This window comes from Emys orbicularis, chromosome 15 (genome assembly GCF_028017835.1).
Source record: "Emys orbicularis isolate rEmyOrb1 chromosome 15, rEmyOrb1.hap1, whole genome shotgun sequence".
NCBI lineage: Eukaryota > Metazoa > Chordata > Testudines > Emydidae > Emys > Emys orbicularis.
Window position 1 is genome coordinate 3279886 of NC_088697.1, and position 25463 is coordinate 3305348.

The 25463-nt window shown below is 55.9% G+C and overlaps 1 protein-coding gene across 1 annotated transcript in view; it reads left to right on the forward strand.

Annotated features, from left to right (window-relative positions):
• LOC135889175 (hydroperoxide isomerase ALOXE3-like) overlaps nt 1-24639 on the forward strand; it is a 46090-nt gene extending 21451 nt beyond the window's left edge. The window contains exons 8-14 of the mRNA XM_065416988.1: nt 8051-8254; nt 8916-9002; nt 10593-10762; nt 14081-14202; nt 15712-15812; nt 21801-21971; nt 24460-24639. Of these exons, the coding sequence (XP_065273060.1) occupies nt 8051-8254; nt 8916-9002; nt 10593-10762; nt 14081-14202; nt 15712-15812; nt 21801-21971; nt 24460-24639 (1035 nt within the window). The remainder of the gene's footprint in view (nt 1-8050; nt 8255-8915; nt 9003-10592; nt 10763-14080; nt 14203-15711; nt 15813-21800; nt 21972-24459) is intronic.
• Nucleotides 24640-25463: the final 824 nt, after the last annotated feature.

Sequence of the window (25463 nt, forward strand, 5' to 3'; positions counted from 1 at the left end):
GGATGGGCCGAGTAGATCAGAAAGACGGGAGGACAGATGGGAGGATGAATGGGCTGAGGAGACCAGAGGGACGGGAGGACGGATGGGAGGATGAATGGGCAGAGGAGACCAGAGGGACGGGAGGATGGATGGGAGGATGAATGGGCCGAGGAGACCAGAGGGACGGGAGGATGGATGGGCCGAGGAGACCAGAGGGACGGGAGGATGGATGGGAGGATGAATGGGCCGAGGAGACCAGAGGGACGGGAGGATGGATGGGCCGAGGAGACCAGAGGGACGGGAGGATGGATGGGAGGATGAATGGGCCGAGGAGACCAGAGGGACGGGAGGACGGATGGGAGGATGAATGGGCCGAGGAGACCAGAGGGACGGGAGGACGGATGGGAGGATGAATGGGCCGAGGAGACCAGAGGGACGGGAGGATGGATGGGAGGATGAATGGGCTGAGGAGACCAGAGGGACGGGAGGACAGATGGGAGGATGGATGGGCCGAGGAGACCAGAGGGACGGGAGGACGGATGGGAGGATGGATGGGCCGAGGAGACCAGAGGGACGGGAGGATGGATGGGAGGATGGATGGGCCGAGGAGACCAGAGGGACGGGAGGAGGGATGGGAGGATGAATGGGCCGAGGAGACCAGAGGGACGGGAGGACGGATGGGAGGATGAATGGGCCGAGGAGACCAGAGGGACGGGAGGACGGATGGGAGGATGAATGGGCCGAGGAGACCAGAGGGACGGGAGGATGGATGGGAGGATGAATGGGCCGAGGAGACCAGAGGGACGGGAGGATGGATGGGCCGAGGAGACCAGAGGGACGGGAGGAAGGATGGGAGGATGAATGGGCCGAGGAGACCAGAGGGACGGGAGGACGGATGGGAGGATGAATGGGCCGAGGAGACCAGAGGGACGGGAGGACGGATGGGAGGATGAATGGGCCGAGGAGACCAGAGGGACGGGAGGACGGATGGGAGGATGAATGGGCCGAGGAGACCAGAGGGACGGGAGGACGGATGGGAGGATGAATGGGCCGAGGAGACCAGAGGGACGGGAGGACGGATGGGAGGATGAATGGGCCGAGGAGACCAGAGGGACGGGAGGACGGATGGGAGGATGAATGGGCCGAGGAGACCAGAGGGACGGGAGGACGGATGGGAGGATGAATGGGCCGAGGAGACCAGAGGGACGGGAGGACGGATGGGAGGATGGATGGGCCGAGGAGACCAGAGGGACGGGAGGACGGATGGGAGGATGAATGGGCCGAGGAGACCAGAGGGACGGGAGGACGGATGGGAGGATGGATGGGCCGAGGAGACCAGAGGGACGGGAGGACGGATGGGAGGATGAATGGGCCGAGGAGACCAGAGGGACAGGAGGACGGATGGGAGGATGGATTGGCCGAGGAGACCAGAGGGACGGGAGGACGGATGGGAGGATGAATGGGCCGAGGAGACCAGAGGGACGGGAGGACGGATGGGAGGATGAATGGGCCGAGGAGACCAGAGGGACGGGAGGACGGATGGGAGGATGAATGGGCCGAGGAGACCAGAGGGACGGGAGGACGGATGGGAGGATGGATGGGCCGAGGAGACCAGAGGGACGGGAGGACGGATGGGAGGATGAATGGGCCGAGGAGACCAGAGGGACGGGAGGACGGATGGGAGGATGAATGGGCCGAGGAGACCAGAGGGACGGGAGGACGGATGGGAGGATGAATGGGCCGAGGAGACCAGAGGGACGGGAGGACGGATGGGAGGATGGATGGGCCGAGGAGACCAGAGGGACGGGAGGACGGATGGGAGGATGGATGGGCCGAGGAGACCAGAGGGACGGGAGGACGGATGGGAGGATGGATGGGCCGAGGAGACCAGAGGGACGGGAGGACGGATGGGAGGATGAATGGGCCGAGGAGACCAGAGGGACGGGAGGACGGATGGGAGGATGAATGGGCCGAGGAGACCAGAGGGACGGGAGGACGGATGGGAGGATGAAAGGGCCGAGGAGACCAGAGGGACGGGAGGACGGATGGGAGGATGAATGGGCCGAGGAGACCAGAGGGACGGGAGGACGGATGGGAGGATGGATGGGCCGAGGAGACCAGAGGGACGGGAGGACGGATGGGAGGATGAATGGGCCGAGGAGACCAGAGGGACGGGAGGACGGATGGGAGGATGAATGGGCCGAGGAGACCAGAGGGACGGGAGGACGGATGGGAGGATGAATGGGCCGAGGAGACCAGAGGGACGGGAGGACGGATGGGAGGATGAATGGGCCGAGGAGACCAGAGGGACGGGAGGACGGATGGGAGGATGGATGGGCCGAGGAGACCAGAGGGACGGGAGGACGGATGGGAGGATGAATGGGCCGAGGAGACCAGAGGGACGGGAGGACGGATGGGAGGATGGATGGGCCGAGGAGACCAGAGGGACGGGAGGACGGATGGGAGGATGAATGGGCCGAGGAGACCAGAGGGACGGGAGGACGGATGGGAGGATGGATGGGCCGAGGAGACCAGAGGGACGGGAGGACGGATGGGAGGATGAATGGGCCGAGGAGACCAGAGGGACGGGAGGACGGATGGGAGGATGAATGGGCCGAGGAGACCAGAGGGACGGGAGGATGGATGGGCTGAGGAGACCAGAGGGACGGGAGGACGGATGGGAGGATGAATGGGCCGAGGAGACCAGAGGGACGGGAGGACGGATGGGAGGATGAATGGGCCGAGGAGACCAGAGGGACGGGAGGACGGATGGGAGGATGAATGGGCCGAGGAGACCAGAGGGACGGGAGGACGGATGGGAGGATGAATGGGCCGAGGAGACCAGAGGGACGGGAGGATGGATGGGAGGATGAATGGGCTGAGGAGACCAGAGGGACGGGAGGACGGATGGGAGGATGAATGGGCTGAGGAGACCAGAGGGACGGGAGGACGGATGGGAGGATGGATGGGCCGAGGAGACCAGAGGGACGGGAGGACGGATGGGAGGATGAATGGGCCGAGGAGACCAGAGGGACGGGAGGACGGATGGGAGGATGAATGGGCCGAGGAGACCAGAGGGACGGGAGGACGGATGGGAGGATGGATGGGCCGAGGAGACCAGAGGGACGGGAGGACGGATGGGAGGATGAATGGGCCGAGGAGACCAGAGGGACGGGAGGACGGATGGGAGGATGGATGGGCCGAGGAGACCAGAGGGACGGGAGGACGGATGGGAGGATGAATGGGCCGAGGAGACCAGAGGGACGGGAGGATGGATGGGAGGATGGATGGGCCGAGGAGACCAGAGGGACGGGAGGATGGATGGGAGGATGAATGGGCTGAGGAGACCAGAGGGACGGGAGGATGGGAGGATGAATGGGCCGAGGAGACCAGAGGGACGGGAGGACGGATGGGAGGATGAATGGGCCGAGGAGACCAGAGGGACGGGAGGATGGATGGGCTGAGGAGACCAGAGGGACGGGAGGACGGATGGGAGGATGAATGGGCCGAGGAGACCAGAGGGACGGGAGGACGGATGGGAGGATGAATGGGCCGAGGAGACCAGAGGGACGGGAGGACGGATGGGAGGATGAATGGGCCGAGGAGACCAGAGGGACGGGAGGACGGATGGGAGGATGAATGGGCCGAGGAGACCAGAGGGACGGGAGGACGGATGGGAGGATGAATGGGCTGAGGAGACCAGAGGGACGGGAGGACGGATGGGAGGATGAATGGGCTGAGGAGACCAGAGGGACGGGAGGACGGATGGGAGGATGGATGGGCCGAGGAGACCAGAGGGACGGGAGGACGGATGGGAGGATGAATGGGCCGAGGAGACCAGAGGGACGGGAGGACGGATGGGAGGATGAATGGGCCGAGGAGACCAGAGGGACGGGAGGACGGATGGGAGGATGGATGGGCCGAGGAGACCAGAGGGACGGGAGGACGGATGGGAGGATGAATGGGCCGAGGAGACCAGAGGGACGGGAGGACGGATGGGAGGATGGATGGGCCGAGGAGACCAGAGGGACGGGAGGACGGATGGGAGGATGAATGGGCCGAGGAGACCAGAGGGACGGGAGGATGGATGGGAGGATGGATGGGCCGAGGAGACCAGAGGGACGGGAGGATGGATGGGAGGATGGATGGGCTGAGGAGACCAGAGGGACGGGAGGACGGATGGGAGGATGAATGGGCCGAGGAGACCAGAGGGACGGGAGGACGGATGGGAGGATGGATGGGCCGAGGAGACCAGAGGGACGGGAGGATGGGAGGATGAATGGGCCGAGGAGACCAGAGGGACGGGAGGACGGATGGGAGGATGAATGGGCCGAGGAGACCAGAGGGACGGGAGGATGGATGGGAGGATGGATGGGCCGAGGAGACCAGAGGGACGGGAGGACGGATGGGAGGATGAATGGGCCGAGGAGACCAGAGGGACGGGAGGACGGATGGGAGGATGAATGGGCCGAGGAGACCAGAGGGACGGGAGGACGGATGGGAGGATGAATGGGCCGAGGAGACCAGAGGGACGGGAGGACGGATGGGAGGATGAATGGGCCGAGGAGACCAGAGGGACGGGAGGACGGATGGGAGGATGGATGGGCCGAGGAGACCAGAGGGACGGGAGGACGGATGGGAGGATGAATGGGCCGAGGAGACCAGAGGGACGGGAGGACGGATGGGAGGATGAATGGGCCGAGGAGAGCAGAGGGACGGGAGGACGGATGGGAGGATGGATGGGCCGAGGAGACCAGAGGGACGGGAGGACGGATGGGAGGATGAATGGGCCGAGGAGACCAGAGGGACGGGAGGACGGATGGGAGGATGAATGGGCCGAGGAGACCAGAGGGACGGGAGGACGGATGGGAGGATGAATGGGCCGAGGAGACCAGAGGGACGGGAGGATGGATGGGCTGAGGAGACCAGAGGGACGGGAGGACGGATGGGAGGATGAATGGGCCGAGGAGACCAGAGGGACGGGAGGACGGATGGGAGGATGAATGGGCCGAGGAGACCAGAGGGACGGGAGGACGGATGGGAGGATGAATGGGCCGAGGAGACCAGAGGGACGGGAGGACGGATGGGAGGATGAATGGGCCGAGGAGACCAGAGGGACGGGAGGACGGATGGGAGGATGGATGGGCCGAGGAGACCAGAGGGACGGGAGGACGGATGGGAGGATGAATGGGCCGAGGAGACCAGAGGGACGGGAGGACGGATGGGAGGATGAATGGGCCGAGGAGAGCAGAGGGACGGGAGGACGGATGGGAGGATGGATGGGCCGAGGAGACCAGAGGGACGGGAGGACGGATGGGAGGATGAATGGGCCGAGGAGACCAGAGGGACGGGAGGACGGATGGGAGGATGAATGGGCCGAGGAGACCAGAGGGACGGGAGGACGGATGGGAGGATGAATGGGCCGAGGAGACCAGAGGGACGGGAGGATGGATGGGCTGAGGAGACCAGAGGGACGGGAGGACGGATGGGAGGATGAATGGGCCGAGGAGACCAGAGGGACGGGAGGACGGATGGGAGGATGAATGGGCCGAGGAGACCAGAGGGACGGGAGGACGGATGGGAGGATGAATGGGCCGAGGAGACCAGAGGGACGGGAGGACGGATGGGAGGATGGATGGGCCGAGGAGACCAGAGGGACGGGAGGATGGATGGGAGGATGAATGGGCTGAGGAGACCAGAGGGACGGGAGGACGGATGGGAGGATGAATGGGCTGAGGAGACCAGAGGGACGGGAGGACGGATGGGAGGATGGATGGGCCGAGGAGACCAGAGGGACGGGAGGACGGATGGGAGGATGGATGGGCCGAGGAGACCAGAGGGACGGGAGGACGGATGGGAGGATGGATGGGCCGAGGAGACCAGAGGGACGGGAGGACGGATGGGAGGATGAATGGGCCGAGGAGACCAGAGGGACGGGAGGACGGATGGGAGGATGGATGGGCCGAGGAGACCAGAGGGACGGGAGGACGGATGGGAGGATGGATGGGCCGAGGAGACCAGAGGGACGGGAGGACGGATGGGAGGATGAATGGGCCGAGGAGACCAGAGGGACGGGAGGATGGATGGGAGGATGAATGGGCCGAGGAGACCAGAGGGACGGGAGGATGGATGGGAGGATGGATGGGCCGAGGAGACCAGAGGGACGGGAGGATGGATGGGAGGATGAATGGGCTGAGGAGACCAGAGGGACGGGAGGACGGATGGGAGGATGAATGGGCCGAGGAGACCAGAGGGACGGGAGGATGGATGGGAGGATGGATGGGCTGGGGAGACCAGAGAGACGGGAGGATGGATGGGAGGATGGATGGGCTGGGGACAGGGGTGGCTCCAGGCAGCAGCGCAGCAAGCGCGGGGTGCGGCTTGCCGGTCGCCATGAGGACAGCAGTCAGGCAGCCTTCGGCGGTGGTTCTGCGGGAGGTCTGCCGTGGCTTCCGTGCCTGTGCCCCCCGCCCCTTTCCTCACCCCTGGCCCCACTCGATTCCACCCCATTCCCGCCCTGGCCCTGCCCCCATTCCAACCCCATCCCCAAAGTCCCCGCCCTAACTCTGCCCCCTCCCTGCCCCGATTGGATCCCTTCCCCAAATCTCCGCCCCGGCCCTGCCTCTTCCCCCAGCGTGCCACGTTCCCCTTCCTCCCCCTTCCCTCCCTGCTCCGCGAATCAGCTGTTTTGCGGCGCAAGCGCTGGGAGGGAGGGGGGAGAAGCAGGACGCGGCGGCGCGCTCGCGGAGGAGGTGGAGGCGGAGGTGAGCTGGAGCAGGGGGGCAGGGCAGGGAGCTGCCAGTGGGTGCTAAGCACCACCAATTTTTTTCCGTGGGTGCTCCAGCCCCGAGCACCCACGGAGTCGGTGCTTATGGCCGGGAGACCAGAGGGACGGGAGGACGGACAGGAAGGTGGATGGGCTGAGGAGACCACAGGGACGGGAGGACGGATGGGAGGATGGACAGGCCGAGGAGACCAGAGGGATGGGAGGACGGACAGGAGGACGGACAGGAGGATGGATGGGCCGGGGAGACAAGAGGGACAGGAGGACGGACAGGAGGATGGATGGGCTGGGGAGACAAGAGGGACAGGAGGATGGATCGGCCGAGGAGACTAGAGGGACAGGAGGATGGACGGGAGGACGGACAGGAGGATGGATGGGCTGGGGAGACCAGAGGGACAGGAGGATGGATGGGCCAGGGAGACCGGATGGACGGGAGGACGGACGGGAGGATCGAGGGGCCGAGGAGACCAGAGGTTTGGGAGGATGGACGGGAGGATGGACAGGAGGATGGATGGGCCGGGGAGACAAGAGGGACAGGAGGATGGACAGAAGAGTGGATGGGTCAGGGAGACAAGAGGGACAGGAGGACGAATGGGAGGATGGACAGAAGAATGGATGGGTTGAGCAGACCAGAGGGACGGTAGGACGGAGGGCAGGGATGGACAAATGGGTGGGAGGGATGGAGGGGAGGGACAGATGGATGCACAGTCACTGACTTCTATTTTTCCCAGTGGCTGCTCCACCCCATTCTGTGCTGAGGCCCTGCCCCCACTCCGCCCCTTCTCATGAGGCCCCGCCCTTGCTCCACCTCTTCCCACCCCTGCTCCTCCCCCTCCCCCGAGGCCCCCCACCTGCCTGCCACTCGCTGCTCTCCCCTCTCCCCAAGTGCCTCCCACCAGCCGCCAACAGCTGATCTGCTGCCCCGCTGTGGCTGGTGGGTGCTGAGCACCCCCTATTTTTTTCCGTGAGTACTCGAGTTCCGCAGCACCCGCAGAGTCTGCACTTATGGATGGATGGACGGATGGACCAGAAGTCTCATAGGAGGGCTGTGATTCCCCCTTTCCTGCTCCAAGTATTCATTCAGGAGTGGGGCCCTCCTGGGTGGGGCAGCCCCCCTCCAATTCCCACCCACTGGGTGTCTCAGGATGTCAAAGCTCACAAGCCTTAGCCCCACCTCCAGCTGCAGGGCTCTCTGTCCAGTCTTGCGCTGCCCCCTGCTGGCAACTCACAGCACATGGTCCATGCAGGAGGCTGTTTTCTTCTCATCTCCTCTCCCTGCCCTCACAGCTCAGCCAGCACCCGGGCCCCAACAGCCCCATCTTCCTGCCCAGTGACCCTGAGTGGGACTGGACCCTGGCCAAGATCTGGGTGCGCCTGGCCAACTTCCATGTCCATGAGGTCAACACCCACCTGCTGGAGGCGCATTTCCTCTGTGAGGTGTATTGCATGGCCACACTGCGCCAGCTGCCCATGTGCCATCCTGTCTACAAGGTGAGGGGGGCGAGGGACCGAGCGGGGGGAGGGGTTACCCCCTCATGTCCTTCCTGTGCCTTTGGCCAGCAGACAGCTGTGCGCCAGCTGTGCCCAACTGCATCTGTGCCCCAGATGTGTGCCCCAGATGTGTTCAGCAACATCTGTGCCCAACTGCGTCTGTGTCTTAGATGTGCCCAGCTGCATCCGTGCCCCAGATGTGCCCAGAGGCATCCGATAGCGCTTCAAAATGTGCCCAGCTGGCCGTGCCATGGCCCATCAGTGTCTGCACGGTCCAAGGGCACCCAGGTGTGTGCCCAGCTGCAGCCCCTGCCCCAGATGTGCCCCGCTCTGCCTGTTCCCCAGCTGGGGGCGAAGGTGCCATCTGCAGCCAAAGGTGCCCACTCCCCACCTGGATCCATGCCCCAGCTATGCCCAGCTGCTTCTGCGGGTGCCGTCTGCACCCAGCTGTGCCAAGCTGACTCAGACCCAGATGTGCCCGGTCCCAGCTATGTCTGGCTGAGCCTGTGCCCTGCTGTGTGTGGGCATGTCTCTGTTTCACGCAGCCGCGTGGGCCCGTCACCCCTCAATGTGCCCTGTATCCCACAGGGGCTGTGTCGCTGGGGGTGGGGAGGTTGGACCAGGCTCCCAGCTCAGCCCCACGTCTCTCTGCTCCCCACAGCTCCTGATCCCCCACACCCGCTACACCCTGCACATCAACACCCTGGTCAGGACCAACCTCATCCAGCCGGGAGGGGTCTTTGACAAGGTGAGAGGTGACTCTGGTCCCCTGGTAAGAGCAGGGTGGGGGCTGGGAGCCAGGACTCCTGGATTCTATCCCCAGCTCTGGGAGGGGAGTAGGGGCTAGCGGGTAGAGCAGGGGGCTGCTGGATTTCAGGATGTGTGGTATCTTTGCAGCTCTGCCACTCCCTTGTGATGTGACTGTAGTCACGCCCGTTTCCTTCTGTGTCTCTGTTCCCCCATCTATAGAACGGGTGGTATCTTGTGACTGCTCCAGGCATTCCTACAGCACAGCTGGCGGATACATTGGCCTTTCTAGGGCTAACCCAGAACAGCCGTAGGGTGATGGCAGTTAGCGCTGGGTGGGGCTTTTTCTGTTTTTTCGTGAAAATAAATGCAGATCTGGTGATGCCGAACATTTCACGAATTAGCGTCCATTTCACTGAGTTGTTTCAGTTAAAATAAACCCACAACTTTTTGTTTCAACCCGTTTTTAAAAAGGTCGAGATCCAAATGAAACGGTTGGATTGTGCTGAAGCAAAACCATTTGGCGAAGGGGAACCATTATCCGGTTTGTCCAAACGAAAGGTTTTGTTTGACCCAGAACAAATCTAGATTTTAGTTTTACATTTTCCACTTGCCAAACATTTCAAACACCTTCGTTTTCACCTCAGTCTGGAATGAATTTTTTCCCCCCAATTTTTTGGAATTTTCACTGAGCTGAAAAAGAAATTAAAATGTCTTCATCGGCCCACTGCATCGGCGCTAGGTCCGGACACGGCCCTAGGGAGGTTGTGACTGGAACAGGGTGCCCCGTTGTGGTGTCTACACTAAACCAAGAGACTCTGTATCAGAGGTTTTCAAACTTTTTTTCCTGGGACCCCCTTTGAAAATATTTCAGGCTGTGATGATACCCAAAAAAAGTGATGACCCCCCCCCCCACACACACATGCCACTCTTACTTCTGTGTTGCTGCTGACAGCAGCGCTGCCTTCAGAGTTGGGTGCCTTGCCAGATGGTCTCCTCTCATGGCCTCCCCCTTGCAACCACTTTTAGATCAGGCCCCCCCGTTTGAGAAATGCTGCTCTATACAGCTGATGAGGGAAGGATAAAAGGAGATCTGATCACACTCTATGAGTACCTGCCTAGGGAGATTTCGGAGAGCAGAGGGCTCCTTATTCAGCAGAGCAAGATCTAGTGGCTGGGAGTTGAAGTTAGATCTCTTCAGCTTGGAAGTGAGTGGCAGCTGGGTCCCAGGCTGGAGAGGAAGCATTAGAAGCAGCTTCCCAAGGGGTGGTGGAGGGTTCATTACCGGAAACGTTAGCTCCAGATTGGAGGTTTCTTTCTAAAAGATCTGCTCTCGCTCAGGCATAATTTATTAACCCAGCTGCTGTCAATCGGCACTGAGCCAATGGAGCTACAGCCGATTAACAAACAATGGGGATCTGGCCCATTGACTCCTGACACCAGCTGGGGTCTGGCCCCATTGACTCCAATGGAGAGACGCCCATTGACACCAGCTGGGATCTGGCCCCATTGACTCCAATGGAGAGACGCCCATTGACACCAGTTTGGGATCTGTCCTCTCAAGATTTCTAGATTCTTGTCTCTCTTCCAGGCCTCTTCGACAGGTCGAGACGGGATGCTGAAGCTGGTGGCCAAGGGTGTGGAGAACGTGAGTTACGAGGAGCTCTGTCTGCCAGACGACCTGGAAGCTCGTGGTGTCACCTTGCTCCCCAATTACTACTACCGGGATGATGGCATGAGGATCTGGACAGCGGTGGAGAGGTGAATCCAGGGGTGGGGGCTAGTGATGCCACGGAGGTGGGGGTGGAGAAACCACAGTGGAGCTGGGGCGGAGCAGTGAATCTCTAGGAGAAAACAGAGGTAGTGCTCTCTCAAGCCCCATCCACAGACCAAGCCCCACCCACGCATTCCCCTTCAATGAGGTGCTGCTCCAAGTAGAACATCACAATGGGGGTCATTTCTTTCCTCTGTAATGTGCTTTCATCCGCAATGATGTAGTCATCGGGAGCTGGAAATTGTTGTCCTTATGTGTCAGAGTTAATGGCACATATGGGGAGCACCTCACCACCCTCCTCTCAAAGCAATGGGCTCAGACTCTCTGCAAACTCAGGCAGCGTCGCTGCATCAGGTTACATTCAGGTCACAGTCTGGAGGTTTTCTTCACGTCCATGAGGCCTGAAGATTTGGGCTCAATCCCCAGCTGATGTGAATCTGTGAGACTTCAATACACCTGTGCTTATTCACACCCACTGAGGTTCTGGTCCTATCATTTTTATTCATAGATTCTAAGGCCACAAGGGACCATTGTGATCATCTACTCTGATCTGCTGTCTCACGTAGGCCAGAAAACCTCCCTAAAATAATTCCTAGGGCTGATCTTTCAGAAAAAAAAGTAGCCAATCTTGATTTAAAAATTGCCAGTGAGCGAGAATCTTCCATGACCCTTGGTAAATTGTTCCAGTGGTTAATTACTCTCGCCTTTAAAAAATGACACCTTATTTTCTGTCAGAGTTTGTCTAGCTTCACCTTCCAGCCATTGTCTCTTCTTAGACATTCTCTGATTGACCGAAGAGCCCATTTTATATATTTGTTCCCCATGTAGATACTTATGGGCTGCGATCAAGTGATTATAGTTTGCTGCAGTCAAGATTAGAACCCCACTGTGCCAGGCGCTGCACAGACCCTGACCGAGATCAGAGCCCACGTTGTGCCAGGCGCTGCACAGACCCTGACCGAGATCGGTACCGTCAGGGTGCTAGTGCTGCAGAGAGAGACACCCACGGACAGAAGGTTCCTGCCCCAACCTGCTCACAATCTAAATAGACAAAGGGTGGGAGAGAGAACCAATGGAAATCGTTTCTGTGAAACTTTTGATTCTCTCAAAAAACAGCTGTTCGCTCAGCTTTTGGCTGAAAAATTTCATGTGGTTCAAAATTGAGCATTTTTCACAAAACACCAGAAACCCCAAAAAACTCTTTCAATAATATATTAGGTTTGGGGTAAAAATACACCAGCTGGGATCTGGCCCCGTTGATTTCAATGGAGTGATGCTAATTTGCATCTGGCCCTGTGGAGCTACATCAGTTTACACCAGCTCATGATTTGGCCCCCATGACTCCAACAAAGCAACAGCCAGTTACCCCCACTGGGGCTCAGTCAGGACCATTGACCCCAATAAAGAAATGCCCCTTGATAATAGCTGGGAAACTGGTCTCACTGAATCCAATGGAGTGACACCCATTTACACCAGCTGGGGATCTGACCTACTCCTCTGTCTTTCCTAGTTCCTAGTGCATGGGTAGGTTACGGGGCAGGACAGGGGATTAGAGAAGGGTTCAGGCCTTTTCCTCAAGCTGCTGAGACACAGACACGTTCCCGCGGGCAGCTGGGAAAATGCAAACAGCCTGGGCTAAATATCACTGGGCGTGACGGAGGCTTTCCGAAGCTAGTTGATCCACCAATGCTGAACGTGGCTTTGGAAAGAGATTTTTGCCAACAGAATTGGGGGTTTGTCTCAGGGACGCAGGGGAGGGAGCACAGAAAATGCTGCCCGGGTGAAATTCACCTTGGCTGAAAGCTTCTAAAAGAGTTGGGTGCTTTCTGGGACGTCGCCCTTCTGGCTGGGCAGGAGCGTGGGAACGTCCGGCAGCGATCGATATTAATCCTTGCCCCTCGCGCCGATCCTCGTCAGATCTCAAAGGGCTTTGCAAAGGCAGGCCAGTAGGGTGAACCCCCTTTGAGAGAAACTGAGGCAGGCCAGATTCGCAAGGGTGCTTTGGCATCCGCCTGACAGGGCGCGTCTCAGCCCTGACTTAGGCTCCCCAAAAACCACACGGGGAGAGTTAGGCATCAAAGAAGCTACAGGCCAGTAGGCAGAGTTTTGGGTGCCTAATTGAAGGCTAGAGGGCGGTGCCTGATTCATAGCCACAAATCTTCCCCTGGAATGAGGCCCTTAAAACAGGCCAGTCCTTTCCTCACAGGGAACCCCTCCTGCCACGCAGTTATTGCACAGGGGTTGGGGCACATCCCTGTGTTCAGATTAACAGGCTGCAGAGTGGGGCTTCAGACCTGGGTCTACCACATTGCAGATTACTGCACTAACTACTAGGCCATCAGGGGACACAGGCCTTTCAGAGCTGGTTGCTGTTTTTAATGTGAGGCCTGATCCCGTGGGTCTTCTTATGCCCATCAGATCCCCAGCTGGCATCAATGGGCGTCTCTGCATTAGTGTCAATGGGGCCAGATCCCAGCTGGTGTCAATGGGCGTCTCTCCGTTGGAGTCAATGGGCCAGATCCCAGCTGGGGTCAATGGGCGTCTCTCCATTGGTGTCAATGGGCCAGATCCCAGCTGGCGTCAATGGGCATCTCTCCATTGGAGTCAATGGGCCAGATCCCAGCTGGCGTCAATGGGCGTCTCTCCATTGGAGTCAATGGGCCAGATCCCAGCTGGCGTCAATGGGCATCTCTCCATTGGAGTCAATGGGCCAGATCCCAGCTGGCGTCAATGGGCGTCTCTCCATTGGAGTCAATGGGCCAGATCCCAGCTGGTGTCAATCAGCATTGTTCTATTGGCGGCAGTGCAGGTCTGACATCTTGATCAGGAGTCCCGGAACTGTGAGATACCCTGTTACCCTTCAGCCTCAGCAAGGACTTCCCGGGTGAGATTTTGATGTCTGGGCTGGGCGGGAGGTCAGTACAGGTGACCGGAGTGGGGTTAACTTCCAGGAATCACTGAAATCACATCAGTGCTGTTAGCAGCATCCTGCCACCGAAACAAATATCTCTGTGTGGAATCAACGTGTGTGGCAAACGGCTTACAACTGAAACTCTGTTAGGAAATGTACAATATATATTCCTAGTCCTGTGTCGCCATCTAGTGACTTTCCCATAACATTTCATTCTCTGTAATTTATTATCTCATTGGGGTTTGATTCCTTTCTCACTGCCCCCTTGTGTAAATCAGGAGTAACTCCGCTGGAGTCTCCGGGGCTGGTTCCCCTCTCGCTCACCCCGGTGTGACTCTGGACTAACCCCATTGCATACGACCTGGCTCACTGGTTTCTCCTTTAACCCTCACAGCTTTGTCTCTGGCATCATTGGGCTGTACTACCAGAGCGACGCCACTGTCGAGAAGGACTCCGAGCTGCAGGCCTGGGTGACAGAGATCTTCACTGAAGGGTTTATGGGCAGGAAGTCGTCCGGTACCGTCCTCCAACCCCTCGCTCACTCTCTGCAGTGTAGCCAGCGGGGTCTGGTTAGAACTCACTTAGGGCTGGGAGAGGCCTAAAGGGTACCAGGGTGTGGCCGCATCGCCCGGGGAAGGAACCATGCAGGCCTCTCCTTGTGGCCTCGCTGCTCCAAGTAGAGGCCAAACCACTGTATAAGGACGCACGTGGGGGGGGGGGGGAATTGATGATGGGCTCTTCGATCTAGCAGAGAAAGATCCAGCAGCTGGAAATTGAAACCAAACCAATTCCCACTGGAATGAAGGTGTAAATTTTTACTAGTGAGGGGAATCAACCACTGGAATAACTCCCCAAGGGCTGCAGTGGGTTCTCCACCACTGGTAATTTTCAGCTCAAGAATGGATGTTTTTCTGAAGTCTCTGCGCTAGCTGAACCAGGAATTAACTCCAGGAAGTTACACAGGTCAGAGTAGACTGTCACGGTGGCTTTAGCATCTAGGAAACGTTCCATTTCAACATTCTCCAAAAGAAACATTTTGATTTTCATTATGATCTTTCAGTTCATGAAAAATTTCAGTTTTGGGTGGACCAGAAATGATTTTTTCCCCCTTGTATGGCCCGTGAACCAAAAACTCCATTATTTGCCCCATTCCTCGTAGCGGGGAATCATAGAATCATAGATTAGGGCTGGAAGAGACCTCAGGAGGTCATCTAGTCCAACCCCCTGCTCAAAGCAGGACCAATCCCCAACTAAATCATCCCAGCCAGGGCGTTGTCAAGCTGGGCCTTAAAAACCTCTAAGGATGGAGATTCCACCACCTCCCTAGGTAACGCATTCCAGTGCTTCACCACCCTCCTAGGGAAATAGTGTTTCCTAATATCCCACCTAGACCTCCCCCACTGCAACTTGAGACCATTGCTCCTTGTTCTGTCATCTGCCACCACTGAGAACAGCTGAGCTCCATCCTCTTTGGAACCCCTCTTCAGGTAGTTGAAGGCTGCTATCAAATCCCCCCTCATTCTTCTCTTCTGCAGACTAAACAAGCCCAATTCCCTCAGCCTCTCCTCGTAAGTCATGTGCCCCAGCCCCCTAATCATTTTTGTTGTCCTCCGCTGGACTCTCTCCAATTTGTCCACATCCTTCTTGTAGTGTGGGGCCCAAAACTGGATGCAATACTCCAGGTGTGGCCTCATCAGTGCCGAATAGAGGGGAATAATCACTTCCCTCGATCTGCTGGCAACGCTCCTACTAATACAGCCCAATATGCCATTAGCCTTCTTGGCAAAAAGGGCACACTGCTGACTCATATCCAGCTTCTCCTCCACTGTAATCCCCGAGTCCTTTTCTGCAGAACTGCTGCTTAGCCAGTGGGTCCCCAGCCTGTAGCAGTGCTTGGGTAGGGGGGATTGAGGCAGCTGTGTATGAGTGTGTGTGTGTGTGTGTGAGTAGATGTGTGTTGTTCCCCAGGGCAGAGGTGACTCTTGGTGTTAACTCACTGCCTGTGTCATTTTCTCCACCCATCAGGTGTCCCCTCCACATTGCAGACCAGAGCTGAGCTTATCAAGTTCCTCACCATGATCGTTTACTGCAGCTCGGCCCGGCATGCCGCTGTCAACAGCGGGCAGGTAGGAGAGAGTTGGGGGGAGCTGGGTTTGAATAGCCCTGAAATAGGCTGCTTTGCAGGTGCCCACCCCTCTTTGGCTCCTGGGAAGCTCAGCTGATTTGGTGGGTGGATCTCTGCACTGGTCCAGAGGGCGTCTCCATGGCAAGGGAAATCAGTGTCACTCCATTGACACCAGCCGGGATCTGGCCCCATTGACACCGGCTGAGATCTGGCCCCATTGACTCCAATGGAGAGATGCCCATTGACACTGGCTGGGATCTGGTCCCATTGACTCCAATGGAGAGATGCCCATTGACACCGGCTGGGATCTGGCCCCATTGACTCCAATGGAGAGACGCCCATTGACACCAGCTGGGATCTGGCCCCATTGACTCCAGTGGAGAGACGCCCATTGACACCAGGTGGGGTCTGGCCCCATTGACTCCAGTGGAGAGATTCCCATTGACACCAGCTGGGATCTGGCCCCATTGACTCCAATGGAGAGACACCCATTGACACCAGCTGGAGGTCTGGCCCCATTGACTCTAAACTGGAAGTAAAGTGCCCAGTTTTAGCAGGGTGGATAATTCAGTGTTGGACCCTCCAGACCTTTACCCGGGATCGTGCATCTGGTTCTAGCCTCTCCAGAGGTTGTTGGCCTCCATTCAGGGATCACTGGGCTAGGCAGCTCAGACTAGGGGCTCATAATTGTCCCTTTTGGCCTTAAAACCTACCAGCCCAATCTGCTTGGGATGACCCCTCTGGGGAACAGACCTACCCAGCCCCCGGCTGAGTGATTTCCCCCGGGTCACACAGGAAGTCCCTGTGCATTGAGCCCAAGCCACCTCAGGGCTAGGTGGGTTCTCCCGCTCTGGGCCCATGAAGACATTGGTGCTGCACCACTAGTGCTAGGTTCACACTGTTGCCCCTTTTTGATCCGAGTGGCTAGTCAAGTTTCAGGCCCCTCGGTACGTTCCAGGTAGATGCAGAAATTGATGGAGTCTGGTATTCTTTCGATGCAGTCTGATTTATGTACCAGGAATGGATAAACGCTGCTTCTCCGAATGCAGGAAGAACCCAGGCTTCTTTAGCGAACAGTCCCCAAACCTCTCTCTCTAGCTTTTCCCAGGGACACACTGGGTATGTTTACACTGCACATGAAGCCCGGGGTGTGACTCAGGTTTGGGCCCAAGCCCGCCTTTCATCCACACACAGACCAATCTGACTTGGGTCAGGACCCAGATCCTCGGACTTCGCTGGTGGGGTAGGTCAGAGCCTGAGTCCTGCTGTGAATCAGATCCAAGCCCTGTCATTGGGCAGTGTGGACACAGCTCAAGCTGCAGATCCGAGTCAGAAGGTCTGTGTAATGCAATATGGGCTGGAGGCTGGGTAGCCAGCTGTCATGGATGGTGTAGACACAATAAATCCTGCAGCTTGGCAGGGGGTTCAACTCGATGACCCTTGCGGTCCCTTGTAACCCTGTGGTTCTATGGACGCGCTGGCATGGCAGAGACCTGGGGCCAGCAATTGTCAACCCAGGTTTACAATGCAGTGTGGATGCTCAGGCCTGGGCTAGGGTACAGCAAGTCCATACACCAGGGTCCCACCGCCCCAGGTTTACACTGCACTGTAGGTGCTCAGGCCACGTTTGGCTTGCTGGCTTCTGCCTCTGCCTCTCGCTCCGTTCTCCTCTGGTCACCATTTGCGTTCTCTGTCACACAATGGATCCCCCCACACGCGCTGCTAGTTTCTGAGCAGACTCTAACAGGCCTTGTTTTAGGGGTGGCCCCTTGATTGCCTCTGAAACGACGGGGGCGTTTCCACGGCAGTTTGACAGGCTTTCGCCCGGCTCCTAGCAATGCCATTCCTCTGAGCACGGCTCAGCCAATCAACACGCTGCCCTGGCGCTTCGGTGGCACCTCTGCCCGTGGCTCACAGCAGTTTAGCCTCCGGAGGATAGAAATGCTTTAGCCTAACAAAACACCCCAGGGGGAAGTGGTGAAATGGACGGGCCTGTGCTAGCCAGGAGGTCAGAGGAGATGATCCAATGTCCCCTTCTGGCCTTAAACTCTATGACGCGGTGAAATTTCCCCCCACCACCCCCTGGACAGTCCCGAGACAGAGACTGGGGGAGGGAAGGCGCAGCACTGGGCTGAGAGGGCTCTGCCCCTCGGTAGCTGCGGCGCATCCTCTGAATGGAGGATCTGCTCGAAAGGGGCCACTGAGGGTCAAGCAGGGGGAGAGAATGAGGGAGACGCTGTCTGCAGGGTGGGAACCAGTTTGCAGCTTCTGGGCCTGAAGTGGTGCACAGGAAAGTGTCTGGACCCAACCTGGCAGGCAGGGGCCTGCCCCTTTTCCCTCCCCCGCTCTCTGCTGAGGGAAAATAACCGGACTCAAGGACAGGGCTGGGAAAAGCTCATATGGCTGAGTGAGTGCCTGAGGCTGATTGGGAGCTCTCCGTTGAAGGGGGCTGCACCCACTCCCCAAACCAGGGAGATAGGAGACTAGTCACACACATCACTAAGAGGTGAGCAAGACATTTCACACCTCTCCCTCTTGGGCCCTGGTCCCAGACCCAGTGGAGCAGGAGGGCCCTGGTCCCCCTACCCCTCTCCACCACCCGTTTGGGAGAACTCTAGGGCTTGACCGTCTGCTACTTGCCTGCTAGGCCTGCTGGCTACCAGGCTGGCCCGTTCCCGTGATACACCAGGTATGGTCTGTTCCCTGTCCTCACATTGCGAGTCAGCTACCGCCCCTCGAGGCGTTTTGGGGTGTATGGACTGTCGAGCCATGGCCTGCTGGCCTCTGAGTGAAACCCGCTATAGATAGGGTGAGTACTCCCACAATGCACTGCATGAGCGTTCACACAGGGGCTCAGCTTGCTGTGGTGCTACAGTCCATGAGACGTGCCCCCCTGAAGCCTCAGCCTCCCCGTCGCACAGGGCAATATGGCAACTATGCCAATTCTGCAGCACAGCACTTGCCGCGGTGCCGCCTGACACGAGGGAGGTGGTAAGTCCATCAATGGCTGTTAACCAAGCTGGGCAGGGTGTCCCCAGCCTCGGAGTGCCAGAAGCTGGGAGTGGACGGCAGCGTATGGCTCACTCAATGATTGCCTGTTCTGTTCATTCCCTCTGAAGCACCTGGCATTGGCCACTGTCGGCAGACAGGGTACTGGGCTAGACAGACATTGGTCTGCCCCAGTATGGCCGTTCTTATGGGGAAGTCGAGGTTGGTTGGCTTGTGTTAAATCTGTTGCTGCTAAATTGTATAGTCAATTGCTTGACCACACTTTGGTTCATTATGAAATATACTCAAGAGATCAAATAGCCAGTGTCAGTCAGGTTTGTGACTATGGTACAGGGAAAAGGCTCTGTACACTACCAACCTCCAAGGAGCCAGGCCGTGCAGTGATGTTACGTTCACCTCATGAGGACGGTGCGCTCCCCAATTTACACATTTCAGCTGGTATCATTGCTATGATTTTACAAGTTACACATGTCACAAAAACCCAACCCATCAGTTCGTTCCAGTTCTCTAACTTCTTGTTCTGTTCATATCTTTGTTCTGGAGGCTAATATTCCAGGCACTGATCCGTGAAGGTTATTCCCTGGCTTGTAGTAAGACAGAGAACAAATGTATCTTGATTTTTGACAAGTTTCCTATCTGTGACAAACGTTTACTTCATCAGATGCAAGGTGTTATGGGACACTTAGCATCAGTGACCAGGATTATGGTATTCATAGATTCATAGACTTAAGATCAGAAGGGACCATTATGGTCATCTAGTCTGACCTCCTGCACAACGCAGGCCACAGAATCTCACCCACCCACTCCTGGAACAAACCCCTAACCTATGTCTGAGTTATTGAAGTCCTCAAATCGTGGTTTAAAGACCTCAAGGTGCAGAGAATCCTCCAGCAAGTGACCCGTGCCCCACGCTGCAGAGGAAGACAAAAAACCTCCAGGGCCTCTGCCAATCTTCCCTGGAGGAAAATTCCTTCCCGACCCCAAATATGGCGATCAGTTAAACCCTGAGCATGTGGGCAAGACTCACCAGCCAGCACCCAGGAAAGAATTCTCTGTAGTAACTCAGATCCCACCCCATCTAACATCCCATCACAGACCATTGAGCATATTTACCTGCTAATAATCAAAGATCAATTAATTGCCAAAATTAGGCTATCCCATCATATCATCCCCTCCATAAACTTATCAAGCTTAGTCTTGAAGCCAGATATGTCTTTTGCCCCCACTACTCCCCTTGGAAGGCTGTTCCAGAACTTCACTCCTCTGATGGTCAGAAACCTTCATCTAATTTCAAGTCTAAACTTCCTAGTGTCCAGTTTATATCCATTTGTTCTTGTGTCCAAATTAGTACTAAGCTTAAATAATTCCTCTCCCTCCCTGATATTTATCCCTCGGATATATTTATAGGGATCAATCATATCTCCCCTCAGCCTTCTTTTGGTTAGGCTAAACAAGCCAAGCTCTTTGAGTCTCCTTCCATAAGACAGGTTTTCCATTCCTCGGATCATCCTAGTAGCCCTTCTCTGTACCTGTTCCAGTTTGCACACAATATTCCAGATGAAGTCTCACCCGTGCTTTGTATAACGGTACTAACACCTCCTTATCTTTACTGGAAATACCTCACCTGATGCATCCCGAGACCACATTAGCTTTTTTAACGGCCATGTCACATTGGTGGCTCATAGTAATCCTGTGATCAACCAATACTCCAAGGTCTTTCTCCTCCTCTGTTACTTCCAACTGATGTGTCCCCAATTTATAACCAAAATTCTTGTTATTAATCCCTAAATGCATGACCTTGCACTTTTCACTATTAAATTTCATCCTATTACTATTACTCCAGTTTACAAGGTCATCCAGATCTTTCTGTATGATATCCCGGTCCTTCTCTGTGTTAGCAATACCTCCCAGCTTTGTGTCATCCGCAAACTTTATTAGCACATTCCCACTTTTTATTTAGGCCAGTTTGAGTTAGATCACTGTTAAAATAGTTGTGCTTAATATTATTGGTGCTTAATAGACACTAATACATACTATTAATATGAGTTATATTTATATGCTAGCCACCATATTCTAGTCAGCACTGCCATGCCTTGCTTGCAGTTTGCTGGGGTGATCGGCACTCTGTTTAGCCAGGGTGCAAGACTCAGGTTACCGGTGCTGTCCCCTCCCATTTGTGTCTCTAGGGTATATGGGGGTCTGTCCCCAAGTTCTCTGTGCTGCGCCGTGGGGTGAGTCCGTCTCAGTGAACTTGTCTCTCCCTGCTGGGCATGATGGGCTGGAAATGGTGTGAACCCAGCATTAGGGGCACGGCGCCGCTGTCTCCCGTGTGCACCAGAGTGGGAGGAAAAGGAGGCTGCGGTGATGAGGGTGCAGGGGGAGTCGTGGGAAGATGCTTGGGAGGCAGAGAACACCCAAGTGGTTTAGCCTATGTCCTCATTGCGAAAGTGTGTGTATGTGTTGGGGGAGGGGGCAGGGGGGTTACCAGCACCTGGATTCTCACCCCTGAGCCAAGCCAGTGAGCTGGGTTTAAAGCCCCACCAAGCCCAGCTGGGAGCATTTTATCTGTGGACAGGAGGGGGGTCAGGAGGATGGTGAAGCACTGGAATGGGTTCCCTCGGGAGGTGGTAGAATCTCCATCCTTAGAGGTTTTTAAGGCCTGGCTTGACAAAGCCCTGGCTGGGATGATTTACTTGATGTTGGTCCTGCTTTGAGCAGGGGGTTGGACTAGATACCTCCTGAGGTCTCTTCCAACCCTGATCTTCTATGATTCTGGAGGCAACACCCAGGTGAGAACCTGGGCTAAGTCTGCTGTGAAGATATACTACCACCTAAATGCTGTGCCTTTAAGGTCTAATCAGGATCCACAGCCTGGCTTTGTAGCCACTAGGGTCCCTTTCTCAGGACTCCTGGGTGCTCTGGGGTAGCTTTCCCTCCCGCAAGGCGAGGCTCTGACCCACCGGGTGTGTCTGTACCACAGTACGATTTCGCCGCCTGGATGCCCAACACACCAGCAACCTTGAGAGCTCCCCCACCCACCACCAAGGGCACCGCGACCTTGCGCAGCATCCTGGACACCCTGCCCGCGGTGAATGCCACCTGTGCCCTCCTCTCCCTCCTCGCCGTTGTGAGCTACGAGCCAGGAGACCTGGTGAGTGGGGCGGCCCCATGGATGCTGGCTGAGAGCTGTGGGCATGGCTGGGGGAGACAGAGGGACAGATGTGGGGGGGGAGACAATGGCTGGGGAATGCTGGGAGAAAGAGGGCATTTATGGAAATAAGGCCATGCATATTCATCAGCCCTGCAAATTAGGGTGGTTGCGAGGGACCCATCCCCCAACTCAGCCTTCCTAGTGGAGCTGGGTCCCACGGAGAATTTCTGCCGTTTTGAAATTGCTTCCTTCTGTGCTTCAGAGCTGGGCGCTCAGCCAGCAGCTGCCACTCTCTGGCCGCCCAGCTCTGAAGGCGGAGTGGAGAGATAGGGAAGCGCAGAAGGAAGGGCGGCACGGTATGGCATTGCCACCCTCCCTTCTCTTTAATCCATTCATTGTATGCCATGTTCAGTTAATATTGGTCTAGCTTTTTCATCAAAATGCCGGGTGGTACCAAGTCAAATGCCTTACAGAAGTCTAAGTCTATTACATCAATACTATTACCGTTATCAGCCACGCTTGTAATCTCATCCAAAAAAGATATATCAAGTTAGTGTGACAGGATCTATTTTCCATAAACCCATGCTGAGTGGCATTTGTTATATGGGGGGAATAGCTCAGTGGTTTGAGCATTGGCCTGCTAAACCCAGGGTTGTGAGTTCAATCCTTGAGGGGGCCACCTAGGGATCTGGGGCAAAATCAGTACTTGGTCCTGCTAGTGAAGGCAGGGGCTGGACTGGATGACTTTTCAGGGTCCCTTCCAGCTCAATGAGATATGTATATCTCCATATATATATATATATATTACACTCCTTTCATTCTTTATTAAGTCCCTTATTAGCTGCTCCATTATATTGCTCAGGATCGACGTCAGGCTGACCAGCCTGGGAAATCACATTTACTCTTTTTAAATATTGGCACAATGTTAGCTTCCTTCAAGTCCTCTGGAACTTCCCTAGTGCTCCAAGACCTATTGAAAATCGGCGTTAGCAGCCCAGTGAGCTCCTCAGCCAGCTCTTCTAAAACTCTTTGTTGAAAGTTATCTGGATCTGCTGATTTAAAAAATGTCTATCTTTAGTGGCTGAGATTTAAATTCCTCCTGAGATACTAGTGGAAAGGAAAGAGTGTTATCATCATTGGATGATATGACTGCAACGTCTGTTTTTTTCCCCCAGTTACAGAACAGAAATATATATTGAACACGTCTGCATTACATCATGTTAAATGTTAAATATAATATATATACACTATAATATTTCAAAGTTTTGTTTCTCTAATGGCATAACACTGTAATTTAGTATTAAATATACTCTATACAAATATATTAAAATATTTTGATCACATCAAAACACTACAGGATAATATAAAAGATATATAATATTAAATAGAATATTAAAAGATTATAATAGAATATACAAGTTTAAATGAAGTGATAAAGTCAAAACAAAACATTTTCACCGGATCAAAGTTCAACAAGAAAGTCTAAATGATTTCCACTTTTTTCCCAGTGGAATTGACACGCTCCTGTGAAACATTTACATTGTGACAAAACTCCATGTTCGGATGGAAAACAATTCCTTGGAAATTTCCCTAGTGACTCCCCTCCCAAGGGTAAAAACCCAAATCAGGCGAGGTTCAACGCGCACGGCAGGACAATCTCACCAGACTGCATTTGGGGTTATATGGGAAACTCAACGCCGCAGGATGGGCAGCAGGAGTAAAACAAACACAGGGAAGTCGTTCGTCACACAACGCATCCTAGGTGCTGACTCCGTCGGTGCTCTGGGGCTCAAGCACCTATGGGGAAAAAATAGGGATGCTCAGCACTCATGGACCATGGCCCTGCCCATGCTCCGCCCTAAGACCCTGCCCCTGTTCCGCCTTTTCCTCCGCGGCCCTGCCCATACTGTGCCTCTTCCCTCTCCAGCTCTGCCTCTTTCTCTGAGCACCTCCCGCAGCTCCCTCCTCTCCGCTTCCTCCCCCCGTCACGCGCCCTTAAGGCAGAAAGGAGGGAGCGGTGGGTGGGAGACACTTGGGGGGTCAGAGAAGAGCGAGCAGCGGGCAGGCAGGGGGAGCCTCGGGGGAGGAGGCGGAGAGAAGCAGGCGTCAGGTGCCTGGGGATGGATCACTTGATAATTGTCCTGTTCTGTTCATTCCCTCTACAGCACCTGGCACTGGCCACTGTTGGAAGACAGGACACTGGGCTAAATGGACCATTGGTCTGACCCAGTGTGGCCGTTCTTATGTTCTGTTGGAAGCAGATATTGGAGTTGTTCTCATGGGTGGCTAGTGAGAGATTCCCTGGTACCCAAAGGGCAGGAGAAAGCATCAGTTGTGCCTGATTGTCCATTACCCAGGAGCATCAGAAGGGATCCAAGAAGAAGTACATTCGGGCCAGCTTGGAAGGGACCCTGGTTCTTCCCCTTTGCCAAGCGGGATCTGTGAGTTCAGTGCCTCCATATTCACTTCTCTCTTCGCTCCTTTCCAGAGACCCCTGGGCTACTACCCTGAGGAGCACTTCACTGAGGCAGAGCCCAAGCGGCTTATTGCAGCCTTCCAGGCACGTCTGGCGGAGATCTCCAAGGAAATCCAGCAGAGGAACAAGTCACTGCCCATTAGCTACCCTTACCTGGACCCCGCGGAGGTTCAGAACAGCGTGTCCATATAACCCAGCAGGGCATCTCCTCCCAGCGCTCAGAGCACTTTCCACCTGACCTGAGAATGTCTCGACGGAGCCAGAGGGAGGTTTCAGGGAGATCTGGCTGGCAGTGCTCGAAATGTGACCCCTAGGGGCACCAATACCAGAAGGCAAATAAAGAAAACCTCACATATGTTAAGATTAATCTAATTATTTTTAAGACATTCTTGTGATTTTGGAGGGCCTGGCTCATGAGATTTGAACACGTGGTGTTGGCAAGACTTGCATTTAAAGTGTGCTCACTGGGCAGCTGAATTAGATGACAGAACAAGGAGCAATGGTCTCAAGTTGCAGTGGGGGAGGTCTAGGTTGGATATTAGGAAACACTATTTCACTAGGAGGGTGGTGAAGCACTGGAATGGGCAGGGGGGTTACCAGCACCTGGATTCTCACCCCTGAGCCAGGCCAGTCAGCTGGGTTTAAAGCCCCACCAAGCCCAGCTGGGAGCATTTTATCTGTGGACAAGAGGGGGGTCAGGAGGGTGGTGAAGCACTGGAATGGGTTCCCTCGGGAGGTGGTGGAATCTCCATCCTTAGAGGTTTTTAAGGCCTAGCTTGACAAAGCCCTGGCTGGGATGATTTAGTTGATGTTGGTCCTGCTTTGAGCAGGGGGTTGGACTCGATACCTCCTGAGGTCTCTTCCAACCCTAATCTTCTATGATTAGCACCCACTGCTGTGAATCTGGGAAGTAGCCCATCCTCAGGGTAATGGACTCAGGCTCTCGGCAGATTCAGGCAGCATTGCTGTGTCAGTTACACTGGGGACAGCTCCCCCCTCTCAGAGCGATCAGCTCA